This window comes from Ranitomeya variabilis, chromosome 1 (assembly GCF_051348905.1).
Source record: "Ranitomeya variabilis isolate aRanVar5 chromosome 1, aRanVar5.hap1, whole genome shotgun sequence".
In the NCBI taxonomy this organism is placed as follows: Eukaryota; Metazoa; Chordata; class Amphibia; order Anura; family Dendrobatidae; genus Ranitomeya; species Ranitomeya variabilis.
Window position 1 is genome coordinate 431,439,112 of NC_135232.1, and position 24,689 is coordinate 431,463,800.

Consider the following 24,689-nt stretch of genomic DNA (forward strand, 5'->3'; position numbering starts at 1 on the left):
TGTCTTCCAGTAAAGTAAGAGGTCAGAACACCACATTTTTAAAACCAGATTGAGGAAAATAAAGTAATCCAGAGTAAAACAGGACTCTAATCTACAAAGCTTTATGCATGCCAATATAAATCGATAATATAAAGGGATGTCAAGTCAAACACACAAGGGAAAGTACAGTAATATACATAAAGTATTGTTCACATACCTTCTATTTTTGGAAATGCCAGTTTATAAATCCGCAAAGCATGGCAGAAAAGAAAATGCAGGTGAATCAGGAGGGGACATTTTTTTAAACAAACAATTTAAAAAAAAGCAACATGCATTTTAATGCATGGGTAAAATCCTACTATACATTGTGGGGAACTGAAAAAAAAAATACTGCTTTTAAGTTAATGAAATTTATTTCTGACCACAAGGCTTCATGCACAAGAAAGAAAGCTTGTAACGCTGAAAGCCCTCATGCACTACCGCCTTTAGTACACCCCCATAAACAGAAGTATTTTAGAGTAAAACATTTTAAACATCACACTTTCATATTTTGGATCTGACTAGGAGAGAAAAAAAAGCATATATGCTCAATGAAAGATTAGAGGAACAGTATGGCTGAACGTTTTAAAGCACCACTCCAGCATTTTTTTTTTATTGCAGCGCTGGAGTAGTGCTTTTAATTCAGGGGTCCCTGCCCCTACTCATACTTATCCCCATCTTCACCTATTATCGCCGTAGCTCCCATGGGTCCTCCAGCAGTTGGTAACCTGTATCATTGCTTTGGTGTTTTCTGGAGCAAGGCAGAGGCCACTTTTCATTGCAAGCTCATGAGAGCCTCAATCTTGCTCTCATTGAATTGTATTGAGAGCTTGTGACTGTTACTTCTGACCAAACAGAAGTTGCAGTTGGTCACAAGATGGAGTCACGGGACCAGAGTAGCGCCAATAAAAGGTGAAGACACTGGCGGTAAGTATAAAACTATGGTCAAAGACCTTAGATTAGCAGCACCAATCCAACGCTGAAGAAAAACAAACAGACACGGAGTGGTGCTTTAAGTGGATGTTGATAGCAGCTTTATACCAACTGGAGCTTATATGGAGTAGCATTGGTAGATTCACACCAGTAGAGTTTTCCCACCACAAATGGAACATACAAACATTGCTGTGGATTCTAGTGTATTTCACTCCTGCTGCACTGGTGGGTGTGGAAATCTACATCAGTAACTGACATGTTGTGAAATTTGTACTGCAGGTCAACTGGAAAATCCTATCCACTTGCCTGCTATTGTATTTCTCTGCAAACCTGAGGGTAAAATCTGCAGTAATTTAGTCTCAAGGGGACTTTCCTCAATAAGCCACACATGAGCTCTTAAACTATTTGGCTGCCTTGGGTGTAATTGACAAGAGACTACACAAAACTTTTGCAGCGATGCAACATTCAAACATGGCTACTTCTCCACCTAGTGCCATTATTCTATGGGTCAGAAATGCTAAATGAAACAAGGTTTAGATTATCTGTATTAGCAAGCTAAGCTGTGCCACTTAAAGAACAAAACCCATTCTTTATTTCACCTTCACTAGAATGGAAGACGTGGACAAAATCTAACAAGCCGATGCCTTCTTGGACATGAATGTTTTAATCCACATACGGTAAGCACTTACTACTGTTTCATTTCAAGATATACTGCCATTTCATTTAACCTGGTATCCAAGGCTATGATCACATGGTTTTGGCTACTTTCACACATCAGGTTTTTTGCATCAGGCACAATCTGGCGAATTTAAAAAAAAAAAAAAAAAGCAGATTTTTTTTTCCGCCGCATCCGTTTTTTCTCTCATAGAGTTGTATTAGCGCCGGATTGCGCCTGATGTCCCAACGTTTCATCAGTTTTTTGCCGGATCCATCAAAAATTAGTTTTCCGGTGGTCGGTCTCTTTATGCAGTTTTTTTCTGCTCCTAAAACCATCCTTTTTTTTTTTTTTTCAAAGTACTTTTTTTTCTAAGTATTCAGCAGTTATAACATGGCAGTTAGACAGGGCAGGAGACAGGTAAGACAATCAAAATCTATTCCCTATTCAGTTGGCACACAGCAAATACTCACCATATGTATTTGTATAATCTATATCATGGCTGCTGCTTTCACACACAATCACCGCCCTTGCATCAACTCTTTACACTCCATCCATATTGGCCCCTCTGTCCTGGCCTCTCCTATGTATAGCACTCATGCTCTGTTCACATTGCTTAACAGTACAGATCCATTCAGTCCCACCATCCAACACAAGAGACGCTCTCACAAATCACTTAACCATCTGCTCACTCTTTCTATCCTCCTTCTCCTAGTTGCTGGAGACATCTCTCCGAACCCCGGCCCCCCATGTTATAGCCAGTCAAACCTCCCAACTGCTACACCCAGAAACCCCTCTAACCTTATTAATATTCCATGCATGCCTTCTGTCTCTTTCAATTGTGCTCTTTGGAATTCTCGCTCTGTGTGTAATAAACTCTCCTTCATTCATGACTTCTTCCTTTCTAACTCTCTTAATCTCCTGGCTCTTACTGAAACCTGGATCCAGCAGTCAGACACAACCGCTGCTGCTGCTCTCTCATTTGGTGGACTACACTTTTCTCATACCCCAAGATCAGACAACAGAGCAGGTGGAGGCGTTGGTCTGCTCCTTTCACCCAAATGTACCTTCCAAGTTATCCCCCAAGTACCCTCACTTGTATTCCCTTCCTTTGAGATCCATGCTGTCAGATTCTACGTCCCCTTCTCCATGCGAGTGGCGGTGGTGTATCGTCCTCCCGGCCCCTCTCACCAGTTCCTGGATCATTTTGCCACCTGGCTTCCACACTTTCTCTCTTATGACACCCCCACCCTCATCATGGGTGATTTCAATATCCCAATTGCTTCTCCCCTCTCCCCATCTGCTTCTCACCTTTTATCTCTAACCTCCTCTTTCGGCCTCTCGCAGCATACTAACTCTCCAACACATGATGATGGAAACTCCCTTGATTTGGTCTTCTCCCGGCTTTGCTCACTGGATGATTTCACAAACTCCCCTCTCCCGCTCTCTGACCACAACCTTCTTTCATTCTCTATCAAGAACTGCCATCCCGCTCAGGTCATCCCCACTTTCCACACTTATAGAAACATACAGGCCATTAACACCCAGAAACTTATGAAGAACTTGCAGTCTTCATTGGCCCCAATCTCCTCCATCTCTTGTCCTGATTCTGCTCTGAAGCATTACAATGAAACCCTGCAAAGTGCCCTGGAAGAAGCTGCACCTCCTATACATAGAACAACTCGGCACAGACGGCGACAACCGTGGCACACGCTGCAAACACGTTTCCTGCAGCGGTGCTCCAGGTGCGCCGAACGTCTGTGGAGAAAATCTAATCTGCCCGAAGATTTCATCCATTATAAGTTCATGTTAAAAACATACAACTCTGCCCTTCACCTCTCCAAACAAACCTATTTCAACACCCTCATCACCTCGCTGTCCAATAACCCTAAACGTCTCTTTGACACTTTCCGGTCCCTACTCAACCCAAGAGAGCAGGCCCCAACCACAGATCTCCACGCTGACGATCTGGCCAATTACTTCAAAGAAAAAATTGACCACATTCGACAGGAAATCATTTCCCAATCTCTTCATACCAAGCACTGTCCTCCCTCCCCCACTGCATCTAGTTCACTCTCTGACTTTGAACCAGTTACAGAAGAAGAAGTAAGCAGGCTCCTTGCATCTTCTCGCCCGACCACTTGCACCAGCGACCCCATTCCGTCGCATCTCCTCCAGTCCCTTTCCCCGGCTGTCACCTCTCACCTAACAAAAATATTCAACCTTTCCCTCACTTCCGGTATTTTTCCCTCCTCATTTAAGCATGCCATCATACATCCACTACTTAAAAAGCCCTCCCTCGATCAAAATTGTGCCGCTAATTATAGACCTGTCTCTAATCTTCCCTTCATCTCTAAACTCCTGGAACGCCTGGTCCACTCCCGTCTTACCCGCTATCTCTCAGATAATTCTCTTCTCGACCCTCTTCAATCTGGTTTCCGCTCTTTACACTCTACTGAAACTGCCCTCACTAAAGTCTCTAATGACCTACTAACAGCTAAATCTAATGGTCACTATTCCATGCTAATTCTCTTGGATCTCTCCGCAGCATTCGACACTGTGGATCATCAGCTCCTCCTCACTATGCTCCGCTCCATCGGCCTCAAGGACACCGTTCTCTCTTGGTTCTCCTCCTATCTCTCTGGCCGATCCTTCACTGTTTGTTTTGCTGGTTCCTCCTCCTCTCACCTTCCCCTTACTGTTGGGGTTCCTCAAGGATCAGTCCTAGGCCCCCTCCTCTTCTCTTTGTATACTGCCCCTATTGGACAAACAATCAGCAGATTTGGTTTCCAGTACCATCTCTATGCTGACGACACCCAATTATATACCTCTTCTCCTGTTATCACGCCGACCTTTTTAGAAAACACCAGTGATTGTCTTACCGCTGTCTCTAACATCATGTCCTCCCTCTATCTGAAACTGAACCTGTCAAAAACTGAACTCCTCGTGTTCTCTCCCTCTACAAACCTACCTTTGCCCGACATTGCCATCTCTGTGTGCGGTTCCACCATTACTCCAAAGCAACATGCCCGCTGCCTTGGAGTCATCCTTGATTCCGAGCTTTCATTCACCCCCCACATCCGATCACTGGCTCGCTCTTCTTATCTGCATCTCAAAAACATTTCCAGAATTCGCCCTTTTCTTACTTTCGACTCTGCAAAAACTCTTACTGTCTCACTTATTCATTCTCGTCTGGACTATTGTAACTCTCTACTAATTGGCCTACCTTTTACCAGACTCTCCCCGCTCCAATCTGTCCTGAATGCTGCTGCCAGGATCATATTCCTCGCCAACCGTTACACCGATGCCTCTACCTTGTGCCAGTCATTACACTGGCTACCCATCCAATCCAGAATCCAGTACAAAACTACTACCCTCATCCACAAAGTACTCCATGGCTCAGCACCACCCTACATCTCCTCTCTGGTCTCAGTCTACCAACCTACCCGTGCCCTCCGCTCTGCTAATGACCTCAGGTTAGCATCCTCAATAATCAGAACCTCCCACTCCCGTCTCCAAGACTTTACACGTGTGGCGCCGATTCTTTGGAATGCACTACCTAGGTTAATACAATTAATCCCCAATCCCCACAGTTTTAAGCGTGCACTAAAAACTCATTTGTTCAGATTGGCCTACCGCCTCAACGCATTAACCTAATTATCCCTGTGTGGCCTATTAATAAAAAACAACAACATAATCACGTTCCTCCATCATGTTCTCATACACTTTATGCAGTTAATAGCCTCTGTGTCTGTACTGCTACATACTTAGGCAGTTAACTGGTTCATGCAGCTTTACATGAACACCCGAGCCTTACACTATGGCTGGTCCAAATAACTAAAGCAATTGTTACCATCCACCTCTTGTGTCTCCCCTTTTCCTCATAGATTGTAAGCTTGCGAGCAGCAGGGCCCTCATTCCTCCTGGTATCTGTTTTGAACTGTGATTTCTGTTATGCTGTAATGTCTGTTGTCTGTATAAGTCCCCTCTATAAGTTGTAAAGCGCTGCGGAATATGTTGGCGCTATATAAATAAAATTATTATTATTATTATTTATTATTATCCTTCTTAGCAGGAAAAAAAATGGATATAAAACGAGGAAATTTGATGCATTTTTCCTGCTTTTTTTGGGAGCGCTTTTTCCATGTGGATTTCATGTGTTGAGCTGATATGAAAAGGACTATGGTAGATCTGTAGACTCTGCCACTCCAGCTCTATTCCCCACCCAGCGCCACCTGCTCTTGCATGACTAGTAGCCTCTATGCTGTGTGACTTTAGCAAAGGAGTTATCAGCCACACAAGGTGAAGGCATAGAGTGGGGAATAAAGCTGGAATGACAGCTCTTCAGATCTACCAAATCCATTTGCATATTCAAATGCTGATTTCTTAGTAACAAGAGGAACAGACAGGCCATGTAAAGCAGTAAATGCGCACAGTTTGAGGTGGCTGAAATCCTGTTGACAGATCCACTTTAAAATGCTACTCAAAATACAATGCAATAAGTGGTAAAGAGTGTGCTAGCAAATCAAACGTCATGAAGCTCTCAGGTAGATGAATCTAGTACACCAAATTAGTTAACATTAATTACCGGTATAATGACAGCCAAAGCTTTTCCACTGAAATCACATCAAGGCAGTATGCCAAGCTCCAGGGTTTCCCACCTAAGGCTACTTTCACACTAGCGTCATACGACGCACGTCGCAATGCGACGTGGCGACGGTTCGACGCAAACTGTGAAAGAAAAACACAACGGGGGCAGCGGACGCAGTTTTACAACGCATCCGCTGCCCCATTCTGATGTCCGGTGAGGAGGGGGCGGAGTTCTAGCCGCGCATGCGCGGTAGGAAATGGTGGACACGACGCACAAAAAAACGTTACATGTAACTTTTTTTTGTGCCGACGGTCCGACGCAACACGACGCATCCGTTGCACGACGGATGCAACGTGTGGCAATCCGTCGCAATGCGTCGCTAATGCAAGTCTATGGAGAAAAAACACATCCTGCAGGCAATTTTGCAGGATGCATTTTTTTCTCCAAAACGACGCATTGCAACGTGCGTCGTACGACGCTAGTGTGAAAGCAGCCTTAGCCACATTCAGATCACCATCAGATCACCATCTAACGATGCACTTTCAATAGTCATTTGCTACACCTTGTGCTAATGCAACAAGCTGGCAGGCAGATGTGAGCCACATCACGGGCCTGCGAGCCACATGTGGCTATCAAGCTACAGGTTGGGGACCTCTGGTGTGAAGTTTATATAGGCTTCAAAAGCAATTGTAATAGGACTGGAGTCTTTAAGCTGTGACTCCCCAATGTCCCCAACGCCGACTGCACAGAACTGCCTTACAGTTGAGCCAGTACCACAATGTGCAGCGCTGTCACCTCACTACTGAGCATGTACAGAAAGTGCAGCACTGCCGCACTACTGAGCAAGTACAGAAGGTGCAGCGCTGCCTCACTACTGAGCATGTACAGAAAGTGCAGCGCCGCCTCACTACTGAGCATGTACAGAAAGTGCAGCGCCGCCTCACTACTGAGCATGTACAGAAAGTGCAGCGCTGCCTCACTACTGAGCATGTACAGAAAGTGCAGCGCTGCCTCACTACTGAGCATGTACAGAAAGTGCAGCGCCGCCTCACTACTGAGCATGTACAGAAAGTGCAGTGCTGCCTCACTACTGAGCATGTACAGAACGTGCAGCGCCGCCTCACTACTGAGCATGTACAGAAAGTGCAGCACCGCTTCACTACTGAGCATGTACAGAAAGTGCAGCGCCTCCTCACTACTGAGCATGTACAGAAAGTGCAGTGCTGTATCACTACTGAGCATGTAAAGTGTATCACTACTGAGCATGTAAAGTGCAGCGCTGCCTCACTACTGAGCATGTACAGAAAGTGCAGCACCGCTTCACTACTGAGCATGTACAGAAAGTGCAGCGCCGCCTCACTACTGAGCATGTACAGAAAGTGCAGTGCTGTATCACTACTGAGCATGTACAGAACGTGCAGCGCTGCTTCACTACTGAGCATGTCCACTAAGTGCAGCACTGTCGCCTCACTACTTAGCATGTACAGAAAGTGCAGCACTGCCTCACTACTGAGCATGTACAGAAAGTGCAGCGCCGCCTCACTACTGAGCATGTACAGAAGGTGCAGCACTGCCTCACTACTGAGCATGCACAGAAAGTGCAGCACTGCCTCATTACTGAGCCTGTCCACAAAGTGCAGCACTGCCTCAATACTGAGCCTGTCCACAAAGTGCAGCACTGCCTCACTACTGAGCCTGTCCACAAAGTGCAGCACTGCCTCAATAATAAGCCTGTCCACAAAGTGCAGCACTGCCTCAATATTGAGACTGTCCACAAAGTGCAGCCTGCCTCACTACTGAGCGTCTACAGTAAGTGCAGCACTGCCTAAATACTGAGACTGCCCACAAAACGCAGCACTGCCTAAATACTGAGCGTGACCCGAAACTGCAGCACTGCCTCACTACTAAGCATGTCCAGAAAGTGTAGCACTGCCTCATGACAACATCCGAGTTACCAGAGCTAAGGCTACTTTCACACTTGCGTCTTTCCTCTGCTGTCTCAATACGTCGATTTTTGAAAATGCAGGATAATGCAAAAAAAATTTCCCATAGACTTGTATTCGCGACGGATGGACACACATTTCGTCCGTCGTGCACTGGATCCTGTGGAATGTGACGGCCAGTCTTTTAAAAAAAAAACGTTCAAGGGAACGTTTTGCTGTACATTGTATCCAGTGTTTCCGACTGCGCATGCCCAGCAGGAAATCTTGCACTCTCTTTCCTCCCCGGGACTACAGACAGAAATGTGAAAGGACAAACTTCCGTCGGTACGTCGCGAGGACGCTTTGTGACGCCTTTGTGAAGCCTTAGAAACTTCCTGGTCATGCGCAGTGCATGATCAGGAAGTCTCTCAGTGTCAGTGCACTGAGTGCAGCGCTGACAGCTTTAAAAAATGTTTTAAATAATTGCAAAAATATTTTAAAAAATAAAATCAATATTTATTGTATCACTAAATATTTGAAAGAAAAAAAAACTAAACAATAAAAGTACACATTTGGTATGCCGCATCGTAATGACTCAACCTATACAACTGTCCCACTAGTTAACCCCTTTAGTGAACACCATAAAAAAAAGGCAAAAAACAATGCTTTATCATCATACTACTGAACAAAAAGAGTAATACGCGACCAAAAAGATGAATATAAATAATCATGGTACCGCTGAAAACCTCATCTTGTCTCGCAAACAAGACCCCATACAGCTCCATCAACGGAAAAATAAAAAAGTTATAGCTCTTAGAATAAAGGAATGCAAAAATAATTATTTTTCATATAAAATAGATTTTATTGTATAAAAGCGCCAAAATACAAAAAAAATATATAAATGAGGTATTGCCGTAATCATACTAACCCGAAGAATAAAACTGCCTTATCAATTTTACCACACATGGAATGGTATAGACACCCCCCCCAAAAAAAAGAAATTGCTGGTTTTTGTTAATTCTGCCTCCCAAAAATCGGAATAGAGAGCGATCAAAGAATGTCATGTGCCCAAAAATGATACCAATAAAAAAGTAAACTCTTGCCGCAAAAAGTACAGATCTCATATGACTGTCGGATGAAATATGAAAATTATAGCTCAAAATATGGCGATTCAAAAACTTTTTTGCAATAAAAGAAGTCTTTTAGTATGTGATAGCAGCCAAACATAAAAACCCGATATAAGTCTCTTTCACACATCCTAATATTTCCGGTACCGGAGAGGCCAGTGTCCGTGTATGTAATACTTGCGGCACACGTATGGCATGCATGTGCCGCATCAGTACCACACGGACAGGCGCCAGGGAAGAAGCATTACAGTAAGCGCTGTTCCCCGGCGCCGGGTGCTGAACACGGCTCTCATCATTCTCTCCTGCTCTGCCGGAGATCGGCGCAAGCAGGGTAGAATGATGAGTTACATTTAAGTAATAAAAGAGACAGCACGCGGCAACTGATGGGACTTTTACTCCCATCAGCCTACCCCTGCTGCTGCTAATAACAGTGACAGAAGGAGAAGCAGATAGGAGTATTCATCTGCCGATCCTTCGCTGTACATAAATACGGTTATTAAAAAAGGGTCTTTTATTTTACTTTTATTACATGAGATCGAGGGCTTCACTTGGATTAGGCGTTGCAGTAAGTATGGTTTAATTAAGAAAAATAAAAGGAGTCATTTTTTCAAATAAAAGACTTATTCTGGCTGTGCATTTAAAATTACAACTATAGGATTAGTAATGTACAGATGTCTTATAGATGCTTCTCCATTACGAAGCAGTGGGCTTGATGTCACTGGTGACATCAACCCCACAACCATTACCCCACTTGCCAACACTACAGTGCAAGTGGGAAGAGCGGGCAAAGCGCCAGAGTCACATATATGTGTGTTATGTGTATGCACGTGTGCGGGATGTTTTATGGCCTGTGCTGACATAAAAAAAAAAATTGGACATGTCAGCGTGTTTTGCCCATGGACACGGTCAGTGGAAACACTGACATGTGCACAGACCCCATTCACTTGAATAGGCAAATAGCGCTCCGTTAATCCCGAGTCTCTCCGTATGGCTAAGTAGCACTGTACAGCCACACATGGGGTATTGCTACGTTCAGTAGAAATTGTGGAACACATTTTGTTGCCATTTTTACATACTTGTGTGAAAATGTAAAATCTTTGGCTAGAACAAAATTTTGGTGGTAAAACAGCAGAAATTGTGTGAAATGTTGGTGCTATTTTTACCCATTTCCCCCAGTGAAAATGTAAAATCCAGGGTTAAAACCAAATTTTTATGGTAAAAATTGAATTTATTTTGTCCTCACTGCCCAATGGTAGAAAATTCTGTGACATGCCCATGGTGTTAATATGATCACTGCACCCCTAGAAGAATTTATTGTGAGGGGTAGTTCGTAAAATGGGGTCACTTATGGGGGGGTTCTGCTCATGGGCTCTCCCAGTGGGTCATGGCACCTGCAAACCATAACGTAAAATCTGGTACTCCTTTCCTTCTGAGCTCTGCCATGCGCTTAAACAGTCGTTTACCCCCACATATGGGGTATCCGCATACTCAGGACAAACTGCACAACAACTTTTTGGGTCCAATTTCTCCTGTTACCCTTGGGAAAATAAATTGAGGGCGGAAAGATCGTTTTTTGTGGGAAAAAAATATGATTTTTTATTTTTACGGCTCTATATTATAAACGTCTGTGAAGCACTTGTGGGTTCAAAGTGCTCACCACACGTCTAGATAAGTTCCAAATGGGGTCTAGTTTACAAAATGGTGTTACTTGTGGGGGGGTTCCACTGTTTAGGCACATCAGGGGCTCTAAAAACAGGACATGGCGTCCGATCTCAATTCCAGGCAATTTTGCATTGAAGAGTCAAACTGCACTTCATCCTTTCCCAGCTCTGCCATGAGCCTAAACAGTGGTTTACCCCCACATATGGGCTATCCGTGCGCTCAGGACAAATTGCACAATAACTTTTGGGGTCCAATTTCTCCTGTTACCTTTGGTAAATTAAAAAAAAATATCTGTTCTGAAATTTGTGAATAAGTTAAATGTTCATTAAATTCCTGTGAAGCACCTGAAGGGCTAATAAACAAGCCCTTATAGAAAACTTAGAGGAGGTTAATCCTACCGACAGATTCCCTTTAAAAGGGGTCAACAGAAACATAACAAAATGGTCTCCGTCACATAATTCAAATGTTAGACCTTCCTACTCATGTGTCAGGATGGGCTGCAGTCTGAAGAAACTGCTCCCAAAACCTGTATCTCAATGGACAGAAGCTGTATTGTAAAGTGAACATACTGGCGATGCTGGAGAAGATTTTGACAGAAAAATATATACATCTTCTCTTTGGCTGCAAGCACAGATGACAGGCTGGAGATGAACACAAATCTCTCCAACAGCTCCGATGTGTGCTTCTGATACAGCTCCTGTCATTTGAGATGCAGGTCTTGGGAACAGTGTTTAAGACTGCAACCTGCTTTAACATGTAACTAGAACAGGATTCAATTTGAATTACACGAGGACTGCCATTTTATCACATTTTTGGAGAACGCTTTAACAAACTATAAACTAAACTTTACAAACCAATATCTCCGCAATGGAGAAGAAATAAAACTACGTATTACTCATCTCTGTAGCCTCCATTCCAAGATGTGACTAGTCTAACATGGTCAAATTGGTGAAAGATCCTCTTTCAATTTTTGTTATCAGTTGAAAAAAGCAAAGTTAAAGTTGATGAAGTAAGATTTCTTTTTAAATCTATTCATTAGCCAAATGATTTCCCTTAGTTACATAGATGCACAATTTTCTATACCAGAGTGAGCACAAAATCTGGCAAGATTCTTTTCTTAGGGAGGTACCAATTGTGACAGGGAAAGTGGCTTTAAAAGCATAGTAAAGTAGTAGGATATGGCCAGTTTCATTATGCTGTAAAAGAATACAACTCGAGAAACTCTCAAATTTCCCAAAAGTAAATCAGCTAAATGCAAAAAAAGGCACAACATTACCTCAAAAGCCTAAACTTTGCCTCAAACGGAACAATATGTTTTAGCTATGTAATAAGATGTCCCTGTGTATAAAGTAATGTAGATAAAGGAGGAAGACAGTTGCTTCAAAGAGTTTATCTGCAAGAGGAGGTCATAGCTGCTTGTAAAGTGTTTATCTGCAAGAAAATAAATCTGCTGCATGTCAAGAGTTCGCATCTCGGCTTCAGGAAAATGGCCGCCGCAATCTCCATCTGCGCACGCGCGGCATCCCGCGGCCATTTTCCTGAAGCCCCGGGAAGCAGAGCACTCCATCTGCGCACACGCGGCCTCAGGGAGATGGCCGCCGCCACCACCAATAACCAGGGGAATAGCACAGATCGCGCTCTTTTTCGGCTGTTGCGTATGCGAGAACCACTACGCCAACGCCGGGAAGATAAGCAAGAGGTGGGGGAGAAACAGCCATTTCACCACGCCCTTTTGACCAGACCAGCGTGATTGACAGGTGAAAACGGCGACTTTTGTAAGGTATTTCGGCAGCACAGGTGGGGAATCAGGGGACAAAAAATACACTATTGTAAAGCACAGCTCAGGCCCTATTTAACGGTATTTTTATCTCATACTGAAAAAAAAGGGTGACAGGTTCCCTTTAATGAAGGAACTGGAGGCGGCGCCAGGAGGCCCTGAGTGATATTTTATAGCCAGAAAGGCTAAGCAGACAGCTGCGGGCTGATATTCATAGCCTAGAGAGGGGCCATGGATATTTGTCCCTCCTTCCCGGCTACAAATACCAGCCCACAGCCACCCCAGAAATGGCACATCTGTAAGATGTGCCAATTCCGGCACTTAGCCCCTCTCTTCCCACTCCCCTGTAGCAGTGGGATATGGTGTAATAAGGGAATCTGTCACCCCAAAAATCGTATATGAGATAAGGCCACCGGCATCAGGGGCTTATCTACATCATTCTGTAATGCTGTAGATAAGCCCCCGATGTAACCTGAAAGGTAAGAAAAACAGGTAATATTATACTCACCCAGGGGCAGTCCAGCTGCGGTCCGGTAAGATGGGCGTCGCGGTCCGGGCCCGGCGCCTCCTATCTTCATACGATGACATCCTCTTGTCTTCCTTCCGCGGCACAGCAAAGTACTGCAGTGTTCTGGTGCTGGGAAAGGTCAGAGAGGCCCAGCGCCTGCGCACTGCAGTACTTTGCTCTGCCCTCAAAAGGGCAAAGTACGCCTGTGCCAGAGCTGCAGCAGGAAGACAAGAAGAGGACGTCATCGTATGAAGCTAGGAGGCACCGGACACAGACCGCGATGCCCATCGGACCCGGACAGCAAAGGGATCGCCCCTGGGTGAGTATAATATAACCTGCTTTATTTAACCTTTCAAGTTACATAGGGGGCTTATCTACAGCATTACAGAATGCTGTAGATAAGCCCCTGATGCCGATGGCCTTATCTCATATACGATTTTTGTGGTGAGATTCTTTTTAATTTCACCATAGTTACCATACTCAATCGCCTGCAAAAAAAACTAAAAATAATAAACCAACCGTATTACTCACTTTTCGTCGTAGTCCAATTAATAACAAGTGTCCCACGACGATCTCCCCTATAGAACAGTGACATCGGGTGATGACGCTGCTCTGTAGGGCCTCCAGTGACACACTGACAGGAGACAATGGCTCCTGCAGTGATTCACTTAAGAGGTTACCCGAGTTCATTGGTCTCACTTTATGGCAAAGCTGCGTGGGAATTTTCCCACACAGCAGTGCCACAAGTGAGAGTAGGAACTATTTCTCACAGCGGCGGAGGGATATAAAGCGGAAGGATACCTTCAGTCACTGTGTCCCGGGGCCCCTGGTGAGCGGTCACATCAGCTGATGTGGCTGCTCTCCACGGGAGATCAGCGTATGATACTTGTTTTAATTGGATATCTGCGGACACAGGGAGTATATTGTTTAATTTTAATATATATATTTTTTTTTTTACAGGTGAGCTATTGCATCGGGGATCTAGGTGATGGTGAGTATGTACTGTATGTCATATGTACTGTTGTATGTCATAAGTTGTATGTACTGTTGTATGTCATATGTTGTACAGTACTGACCAAAAGTTTGGACACCTCATTTCAAGATTTTTCTGTATTTTCATGATTATGAAAATTGTATATTCACACTGAAGGCATCAAAACTGAATTAACACATGTGGAATTATATACTTAAAGTGTGAAAAAACTGAAAATATGTCTTATATTCTAGGTTCTTCAAAGTAGCCACTTTTTGCTTTGACGACTGCTTTGCACACTCTTGGCATTCTCTTGATGAGCTTCAAGAGATAGTAGTATGGAATGTAAAAAAGCTAAAAATTAAAAAGGTGGAAAAATATATTTAAAAAATCCCCAAATAAACAAAGTGAAAAAATATTAATCCAATAAATATATTTATGGCAAAAAAAAAAGTACATACTTGGTATCGCCACGTCTGGAATGACTTGACCAATAAAACCGTTTCACTAGTTAACCCCTTCAGTGAACATCGTAAAAAAAAAAAAAAACATACCTCAGAACAAAAAGTGCAATAAAATGCGATAAAAAAACTAGTTATAGCAATAAAAAGCATCTTAGTGTGTGACAGCAGCCAAACATAAAAAAAAACAGCTGGAAATCTAGTATCGCTGTAATCGCACCGACCAGAAGAACAAAGTCATCTAACCACTTATACCGTAAGAGGAGTTGAGTAAACAAATAAACAAAACCGATTCTTCACCTGCTGTTGATTTATTCAATCCGCCTCAAAGATCGCAGTAAGGCTACTTTCAGACATAGCGCATTTTTGAGCGCTATTTTGCGGGCGCTTTTCAAAAATGCGCAATGTCATTTTCGTCTGCCGGCAAAGTGAATGAGAAATTCACTTTGCCGTTCAGACACACCGCAAAAAAACGCGGCGCTTTTGTCTGCAAACACGCCGGCGTAAAAAGAATTGACATGTCAATTCTTTACGCAGCGGCGTGTCTGCGTATCCCCCTAGGGCCCCATATTAACGTGCACACACAGCGCCTTTGTCCTGGGTGTCGGCGTCTTTGTACGGAGGGGTTGACACCCAGGACCGGACGTGACGTCGGACAGGAAGAGGGAAGCCCCCGCCCCCCAGTGAAGGTGTGTGTGTGTGTGTGTGTGTGTGTGTGTGTGTGTGTAGCGACCCTGCAGCGATAGCGACAACGATGCCGATCGCTGCAGCGTCGCTGTTTGATCGCTGGAGAGCTGTCACACAGACCGCTCTCCAGCGACCAAGGATGCCGAGGCCCCCGGGTAACCAGAGTAAACATCGGGTTACTAAGCGCAGGGCCGCGCTTAGTAACCCGATGTTTACCCTGGTTACCAGCGTAAAAGTAAAAAAAACAAACAGTACATGCTCACCTGCGCGTCCCCCAGCCTCTGCTTCCTGACACTGACTGAGCTCCGGCCTTAACAGCACAGCGGTGACGTCACCGCTCTGCTTTCACTTTCACTTTAGGGCCGGCGCTCAGTCACTTTGATACGTGGCACTTTGATACGTGGCACTGAAATATGTGGCACTGAAATATGTGGCACGTGGCACTTTGATACGTGGCACGTGTCACTTAAATACGTGGCACGTGGCACTTTGATACGTGGCACTGAAATATGTGGCACGTGGCACTTTGATACGTGGCACTTTGATACGTGGCACTGAAATACGTGGCACTGAAATACGTGATATGTGGCACTTAAATACGTGGCACGTGGCACTTAAATACGTGGCACGTGGCACTGAAATACGTGGCACTGAAATACGTGGCACGTGGCACTGAAATACGTGGCACGTGGCACTGAAATACGTGGCACTGAAATACGTGGCACGTGGCACTGAAATACGTGGCACGTGGCACTGAAATACGTGGCACTTAAATACGTGGCACTTAGGCTATGTTCACATTTGCGTTGTGCGCCACATGCGTCCTTTTTTTGATTGATTTTGGACGCAGCAAAAATGCAACTTGCTGCGTCCTCTGCGGCCGGATGCGTGCGCTGCAGTGACGCATGCGGCCGGCGCAAAACGCAAGTGCGACGCATGTCCATGCGCCCCCATGTTAAATATAGGGGCGCATGACGCATGCGGCGCCCGACGCTGCGGCGCAGACCGCAAATGTGAACGTAGACTTAAATAGCTAGATAGAGCTGGATCCGCAGGCTGTGATCTGGCCTACGCTCAGCACTCTGCGGAGCGCTGTCATTCAAAACACGTCCACTCATTTTGGTGTTTAGTCCCAAAATGGAGGATGGAAGAAGAAAAGGGTTGGACAAGGAAATGACATCATTTCTTTTTTTTTTCCCCCACTGCAGTTAAAGCTTTATTTGTGTCAAACACAGACAATCTGCAGAGAAAACTGCATAAAAAACCGCACTAAAAACCGCATCAAAAACCGCATCAAAAACGCACCAAAAACGCACCTGCGTTTTCTGCCAAGAGCTGCGGTTTTTGTCCTGAAAAAAAAGGATTGAAATCAGGATCGTGTGAACATACCCTTACCGTACAGGGTTACGAGGGGGGGCGTCTGACTGACGCCTGCCCTAGTAACCTGGGGTTAGTGACAGTGGGGTTAGTAAACCCCAGCTGATGTCTGTTCCGCTTGCTGAGGCGTCTTTGGCTCAAGGCCATTGCAGCTGGCAGAATCGACATGATGTTAACTCCAGTGTGTATTGTATTCTGAGTCATAAAGACAGGAAATGACCTCAATGACTTTTTTTTTCCCCTTTTTTTTTTTTTCAAACAAACTTTATTTTCAGTACACAATGCTGAAAAAAACGCAGCTGCAAAAAACGCAGCAAAAAACGCTGTGTGTGAAAGCAGCTGCGTTTTTTGCCTGCGTAAAAAAACGCAGGTAAAGCAGCAGCAAAATACGCGCGCGTAAAAATACGCAGCAAATATGCTGTGTGTGAAAGTAGCCTAAGGCTACTTTCACACTAGTGTCGGTACGGGTCCGTCGCTATGCGTCGGGCAGACGTACCAACGCACGTTGTGAAATCTATGCATGACGTGGGCAGCGGATGCAGTTTTTCAACGCATCCGCTGCCCAGTCTAAAGTCCGGGGATGAGGGGGCGGAGTTTCGGCCGCGCATGCACGGTAGAAAATGGCAGATGCGACGGACAAAAAAAACCTTCACTTGAAAGTTTTTTCGCGCCGACGGTCCGCCAAAACACGACGGACGCGACGTGTGGCCATCTGTCGCTAATACAAGTCTATGGGAAAAATACGCATCCTGCGGGCACATTTGCAGGATCCGTTTTTTCCCCAAATGACGGACTGCAAAAAACGCAAGTGTGAAAGTAGCCTAAGTCTCTGCTCACATTTATCCTGCACTCTACATTGAGCGCTTACATCAGGGTTGCCATGTAAATATCTGAAATATGTGATGCAGACAGAACCCCCAGCGGAAGATTCTCTATAATGAAACCGATGGAGGCACTCAGGAAACCATAGAACCTGTGATCCAGCGGTCTCCGTCTTCTTAGGCGAGCATAAAAGCGGTGCGGACCACAGTTTTGTGCACTTCTGAAAAGGACACCGAGTTCTAGCAGCAGACATCTCTACAACAACTGTTAAGAGGAGACTTTGTGCAGCAGGCCTTCATGGTAAAAGCTGCTAGGAAACCACTGCTAAGGACAGGCAACAAGCAGAAGAGACTTGTTTGGGCTAAAGAACACAAGGAATGGACATTAGACCAGTGGAAATCTGGGCTTTGGTCTGATGAGTCCAAATTTGAGATCTTTGGTTCCAACCACCGTGTCTTTGTGCGACGCAGAAAAGGTGAACGGATGGACTCTACGTGCCTGGTTCCCACCGTGAAACAAAAAGGAGGTGGTGTGATGTGTGGGGGTGCTTTGCTGGTGACACTGTTGGGGATTTATTCAAAATTGAAGGCATACTGAACCAGCATGGCTACCACAGCATCTTGCAGCGGCATGCTATTCCATCCATTTTATGCTTAGTTGGACCATTTATTTTTCAACAGGACAATGACACTAAACACCTCCAGGCTGTGTAAGGGCTATTTGACCAAGAAGAAGAGTGATGGGATGCTACGCCAGATGACCTGGCCTCCAGTCACCGGACCTGAACCCAATGGAGATGGTTTGGGGCGAGTTGGACCGCAGAGTGAAGGCAAAAGGGCCAACAAGTGCTAAGCATCTCTGGGAACTCCTTCAAGATTGTTGGAAGACCATTCCCGGTGACTACCTCTTGAAGCTCATCAAGAGAATGCCAAGAGTGTGCAAAGCAGTCATCAAAGCAAAAGGTGGCTACTTTGAAGAACCTACAATATAAGACATAATTTGAGTTTCACACTTTTTTGTTAAGTATATAATTCCACATGTGATAATTCATAGTTTTGATGCCTTCAGTGTGAATGTACAATTTTCATAGTCATGAAAATACAGAAAAATCTTTAAATGAGAAGGTGTGTCCAAACTTTTGGTCTGTACTGTAGCTGCATTCAGAAACGCCCGATCTATCAAAATATGAAAATAATTAATCAGATCATTAAACGGCATAACGAGAGCAAAATTAAAAATACCAGAATTACGTGGGGTTTTTTTTTGGGTCATTGCAACATTGCAATAACAAGTGATTAAAAGATCGTATCTACCCCAAAATGGTATCAATAAAAAGGTCAGCTTGGCACGCAAAACAATGCTTTTTAATGGCACTGAGAAATAAGGTTATACAGCGTCGGAAATTCTCAGGGGTCTCAGCTACCAGGGGTACCCCACCAGGGGTAGAAGACACCAAAGAACAGCATAAGGGTCAGATTTTACTGAATAACGGCGACCACAAAAAAGTCTGATCTCACATTTCATTTCTCTCTCCTCTGATATGATCTAGCACATCAGAGGAGAGAAAGAAATTGGGTCCCCGGAGCCCTCTACGTCAGAGGTGTCAAACTGCATTCCTCGAGGGCCGCCAACAGGTCATGTTTTCAGGATTTCCTTAGCATTCCACAAGGTGCTGGAATCATTCTGTGCAGGTGAGTAAATTATCACTTGTGCAATACAAGGAAATCCTGAAAACATGACCTGTTGGCGGCCCTCGAGGAATGCAGTTTGACACCTCTGCTCTACGGTGTACCTGGATCCTCCCTACATCCCCCAGTCCTGCCCCCCGGCTGTCGGCATCTTCTTCCGGGAAGAAAATGGTGGGCGCATGAGCCAGGGCCGTGCCTAGAGCCAGGGCCGAGCCTAGAGCCAGGGCCGAGCCTAGAGCCAGGGCCGAGCCTAGAGCCAGGGCCGAGCCTAGAGCCAGGGCCGGGATTACATTTACGGTTGGGATTAGGGGTGTGTTTAGATTAGGGTTTCAGTCAGAATTCAGGGGTTTCCACTGTTTAGGCACATCAGGGGCTCTCCAAACACGACATGGCGTCCGATCTCCATTCCAGCCAATTCTGCGTTGAAAAACTAAAACAGTGCTCCTTCCCTTCCAAGCTCTCCCGTGCGCCCAAACAGGGGTTTTACCCAAACATATGGGGTATCAGCGTACTCGGGACAAACGTGACAACTTTTGTAGTCTAATTTCTCCTGTTGCCCATGGGAAAATACAAAACTGGGGGCTAAAAAATATTTTTTGTGGAAAAAAAAATATTTTTTAATTTTCACGGCGCTGCGTTATAAACTAGTGAAACATTTGGGGGTGCTAACTTCTCAACACATCTACATAAGTTCCTTGGGGGGTCTAGTTTCCAATATGGGGTCACTTGTGGGGGGTTAATACTGTTTAGGTACATCAGGGGCTCCGCAAATGCAACGTGATGCCTGCAGACCAATCCATCCATTTGCATTCCAAATGGCACTCCTTCCCTTCCGAGCTCTGCCATGCGCCCAAACGGTGGTTCCCCCCCACATATGGGGCATCAGGGTACTCAGGTCAAATTGGACAACGACTTTTGGGGTCCATTTTCTCCTGTTACCCTTGGGATAATACAAAACTGGGGGCGAAAAGATCATTTTTGTGAAAAAATATTTTTTTATTTTTACGGCTCTACGTTATAAACTTCTGTGAAGCACTTGGTGGGTCAAAGTGCTCACCACACATCTAGATAAATTCCTTATGGGGTCTACTTTCCAATATGGTGTCACTTGTGGGGGCTTTCAATGTTTAGGCACATCAGGGGCTCTTTAAACGCAACATGGCATCCCATCTCAATTCCAGTCAATTTTGCACCGAAAAGTCAAACGGCGCTCCTTCCCTTCCGAGTTCTGCCATGTTCCCAAACAGTGGTTTACCCCCACATATGGGGTATCAGCGTACTCAGGACAAATTTTACAACACATTTTGGGGTCCAATTGTAAAAATGAGAAATTGCTGGTCAACTTTTAACCCTTATAACTCCCTAACAGAAAAAAATGTTGGTTCAAAAATTGTGCTGATGTAAAGTAGACATGTGGGAAATATTACTTATTAAGTGTTTTGTGTAACATATCTCTGTGATTTAACCCCTTTCTGACCTCAGACGGGATAGTACGTCCGAGGTCAGATCCCCTGCTTTGATGCAGGGCTCCGCGGTGAGCCCACATCAAAGCCGGGGCATGTCAGCTGTTTAGAACAGCTGACATGTGCCCGCAATAGCGGCGGGTGAAATCGCGATTCACCCACCACTATTAACTAGTTAAATGCCGCTGTCAAACGCAGACAGCGGCATTTAACCGCAGTACTTTGCTGTGTGGATGTGAATCCAACACAGGTGAAATCAATGCCACAGTTCGATCTGCCCGTGTCTGCCTGGTCTGTGTTTTCGTTACTCAACTATTTCAGTGAGGTGGCAGTTAATCTTGCTTTGACCAAGATTAGTGTTGAGCATTCCGATACTGCAAGTATCGGGTATCGGCCGATACTTGCGGGTATCGGAATTCCGATACCGAGATCCGATACTTTTGTGGTATCGGGTATCGGTATCGAAACAACATTAATGTAAAAATGTGTAAAAGAGAGAATTAAAATAAAAAATATTGCTATACTCACCTCTCCGACGCAGCCTGCACCTTACCGAGGGAAGCGGCAGCGTTCTTTGTTTAAAATTCGCGCTTTTCTTTCCTTTACGTGAGTCCCGGCTTGTGATTGGTTGCGTGCCGCCCATGTGACCGGGACGCAACCAATCACAGCAAGCCGTGACGTAATTTCAGGTCCTTCAGGATTTTAAAATTACGTTCCGGCGTTGTGATTGGTTGCGTCGCAGTCACATGGGAGACGCAACCAATCACAGCAAGCCGTGACGTAATTTCAGGTCCTTAAGGATTTTAAAATTACGTCCCGGCTTTGTGATTGGTCCGCGTCCCGGCAACATGGTCGCCATTAACCAATCACAAGCCGTGACGTCACGGGAGGCTGGACACGCGCGCTTTTTAAAATGGGCGCGTGTCCAGCCTCCCGTGACGTCCCGGCTTGTGATTGGTTGCGCCGCGGTCAACCAATCACAAGCCGGGACGTCACGGGAGGCTGGACACGCGCCCATTTTAAAATTTTAAAATGGGCGCGTGTCCAGCCTCCCGGCTTGTGATTGGTTGACCGCGGCGCAACCAATCACAAGCCGGGACGTCACGGGAGGCTGGACACGCGCCCATTTTAAAAAGCGCGTGTGTCCAGCCTCCCGTGACGTCACGGCTTGTGATTGGTTAATGGCGGCCATGTTGCCGGGACGCGGACCAATCACAGCAAGCCGTGACGTAATTTCGTCACGGCTTGCTGTGATTGGTCCGCGTCCCGGCAACATGGCCGCCCTGACCAATCACAAGCCGGGACTTCACGTAACCAAGTAAAAGCGCGAATTTTAAACAAACAACGCTGCCGGTTCCCTCGCTGAGGTCCAGGCTGCGTCGGAGAGGTGAGTATAGCGATATTTTTTATTTTAATTCTTTCTTTTACACATTTATATGGATCCCAGGGCCTGAAGGAGAGTTTCCTCTCCTTCAGACCCTGGGAACCATCAGGAATACCGTCCGATACTTGAGTCCCATTGACTTGTATTGGTATCGGGTATCGGTATCGGATTGGATCCGATACTTTGCCGGTATCGGCCGATACTTTCCGATACCGATACTTTCAAGTATCGGACGGTATCGCTCAACACTAACCAAGATGGATTTGAGTCATTTTTCAGAGGACAACAAGTTCAAGGGGCAGGGGATAGTGGGATGTACAGGCTCATAAGTGGGGAAAGAAGCAAATTTCTCTGAAAAGATCTATTGCAAAGTTTCATATTGTTTGTACTACGGATTTATGCCAAGTTTGTTGAAATGACATGCATGTAGCTTTCACATTAGGTTATGGGAGTTGTGAAATGCTAGACTGTCAGCAAAAACAGACATTCTTTGATGAGACTGTTAATGCATGGCCTCATCCTCTATAGAATGCTGGCAGGGGGGGACAAAGATCTTTATTTTCTTGAAAAGGGAGTGTCCTGGAAGTGGAACACCCACTGATCAACATTTAAGACATATTTTCAGTGTGCCAAAGTCTCAAAAGGCAATACCACTCTTCCCTTTAAGGCTGTATGCCCATGATCGACAATAGCAGAGTTTTGGATGCAGCACATTTACACTGTGTTCTACATTAGAAGCATAATGGATGGCATCTATAGAAATCCCATTCCCACAGCTTTAATTTACCGTTGCATATACTAGCTCGCAGAGCGGGTTTACTAGCCGCAGCATGTCAATTTCTGCAGTGGAGACACTAGCCTCCACTTCGTAGTTTCCCCCATAGCCATTTTTTAGATGCGTTAATCCGCAAAGTTCACTAAGAACATGCGGATTTAACTGTGCAATTACAACACAGCACTTTGGAGGCAGAGAAAATACGCTGTGTCCAAAACGCTGCTATTCCTGATCGTGGGCACATAGCCTTACTGATGGAAAAGGGAAAAAATATATAGAATATTAGAAGGGCAAAATGAGCAATTGTAAGCACAGAGTGCTATATAGTATGATGACTGCAATATATTAAGAGGATAAAAACTGGTAAGAGGGCTTTATTCTTTGTCCTCTAATTAAAGGTCTCATGCAACTACTGTATGTTGAATAAAAGGGAAAAAAAAAAGCTAAATTTGCAGAAATGCTTGTGATTTAACAATGCATACCTGTTATCTTGTCTCTGACTAGTTTACAGGATTCTATTTCTCCAATGCTCCCAAACAAGCTTTTCAATTCCTCCTGTGTCATGTTCTGAGGCAGGTAGTTCACTATTAAGTTGGTCTTACTATCCTCGGTATTGTTGGAGTCCACTGGAGATGTGCAGTTGTTTATGGAGTTTTGACAGTTGCCTGTGTTATTGCAAGTGGGACCATTGGACAGCTGTGTTTCCATGGCAGCAATTACCTGCTAACAAGACAGAATGTAGGAAAGAAAAAAAGCTGTCAGGGCCAATGTGTATTGAAACTTTCAATATCTACAATTAGTAATGTGCATTGCTCAAACCCAAGTATCTACTGTATATAATGAACTACACAGGTTATTAAACATGGCTATTGGATACTAAACTAATATACTAAAAAAAAGATCTTTGCTGAATAGGCAGAACTGTAAGACTAATAATGTACTTTTGAGCTTTCTAAAGTGCTGAAATCCAATATTAAATGGGTACCGACATGTTACTTTATGGGATTGTGCACGTCCGATTTTCTGATTTTTTCCCTTGTACAGAGTGAGGAAAATCCCAGCATGTCAGAGTTGTGTCCAATTTTCAGATTGCACTCAGACATGTAAGTCAACTAGTTAGCTGGTGGTTTTGCACAAGTCCCTGCAAAGACTTTGATAGAAGCTGCAAAGTGCAGTACAGTACAAAGTGTAGCGGACGCTGCAGTACAATGTGTTCAAAGGAGCAGGTTATGTACTGCAGTAACCGGCGACAGCCTGCACTTGGATGGACGTGCACTCAGCAGCTTCTGTCAGTGTTTATATCTTTCCCACACACTAAAGGGACTTTGTCAGCACAGAATAACTGTTCAATCCAAGTACAGGCGCTTGGTGCTTCATGATGAGGCCAATCATTTATATACACCTTCCCACCTACTTGTTTTCTCTCTATCTCTGCGCCTCTCTGGCCCTATGAAGAGCTGTCAATCTAAGAAGAGGGGGTACAGATTGAGGGAAGGTGTAGGCATGAAGGTGTACTTAAATGATTGGTCCCGTAGTGAAGAAACGAGCAGCGGGACTTTGTTTTAACAGTCATGCTGTGCCAAAAGTCCCTTTAATTTTACAGTGATTATAAAAGGTGTCTGTGCACATTGCAAAGGATCACAAGAAATCTTGTTTCAATACACCACGTCTGAAATGTTCTACAGTAACAGAGAAGCAGTTAGGTAGGCTACACCTTTCATTGTAGGTTATTCTACTAAACTTCACCACTAGTGATGAGAAAACGTATTCAGATAACTTCTTATCTGAGCATCTGGTAGATCTCGTACATTATGTTCAAGTCCCTGATTTGCTGCTGTTAGCCAGCCTGAACACATGCAGGGATTG

At 44.8% G+C, this 24,689-nt stretch overlaps 1 protein-coding gene across 10 annotated transcripts in view; it reads right to left on the minus strand.

The window, feature by feature from the left end:
• ELAVL2 (ELAV like RNA binding protein 2) overlaps window positions 1-24,689 on the minus strand; it is a 245,677-nt gene that overhangs the window by 151,614 nt on the left and 69,374 nt on the right. For 6 of the 10 annotated variants that reach the window (XM_077249294.1, XM_077249293.1, XM_077249300.1 and 3 more), the window contains one exon: window positions 23,306-23,546. In XM_077249294.1, coding sequence (XP_077105409.1) covers window positions 23,306-23,546 — 241 coding nt within the window. The remainder of the gene's footprint in view (window positions 1-23,305; window positions 23,547-24,689) is intronic. The other 4 variants (XM_077249297.1, XM_077249298.1, XM_077249301.1 and 1 more) reach the window with 1 other exon arrangement.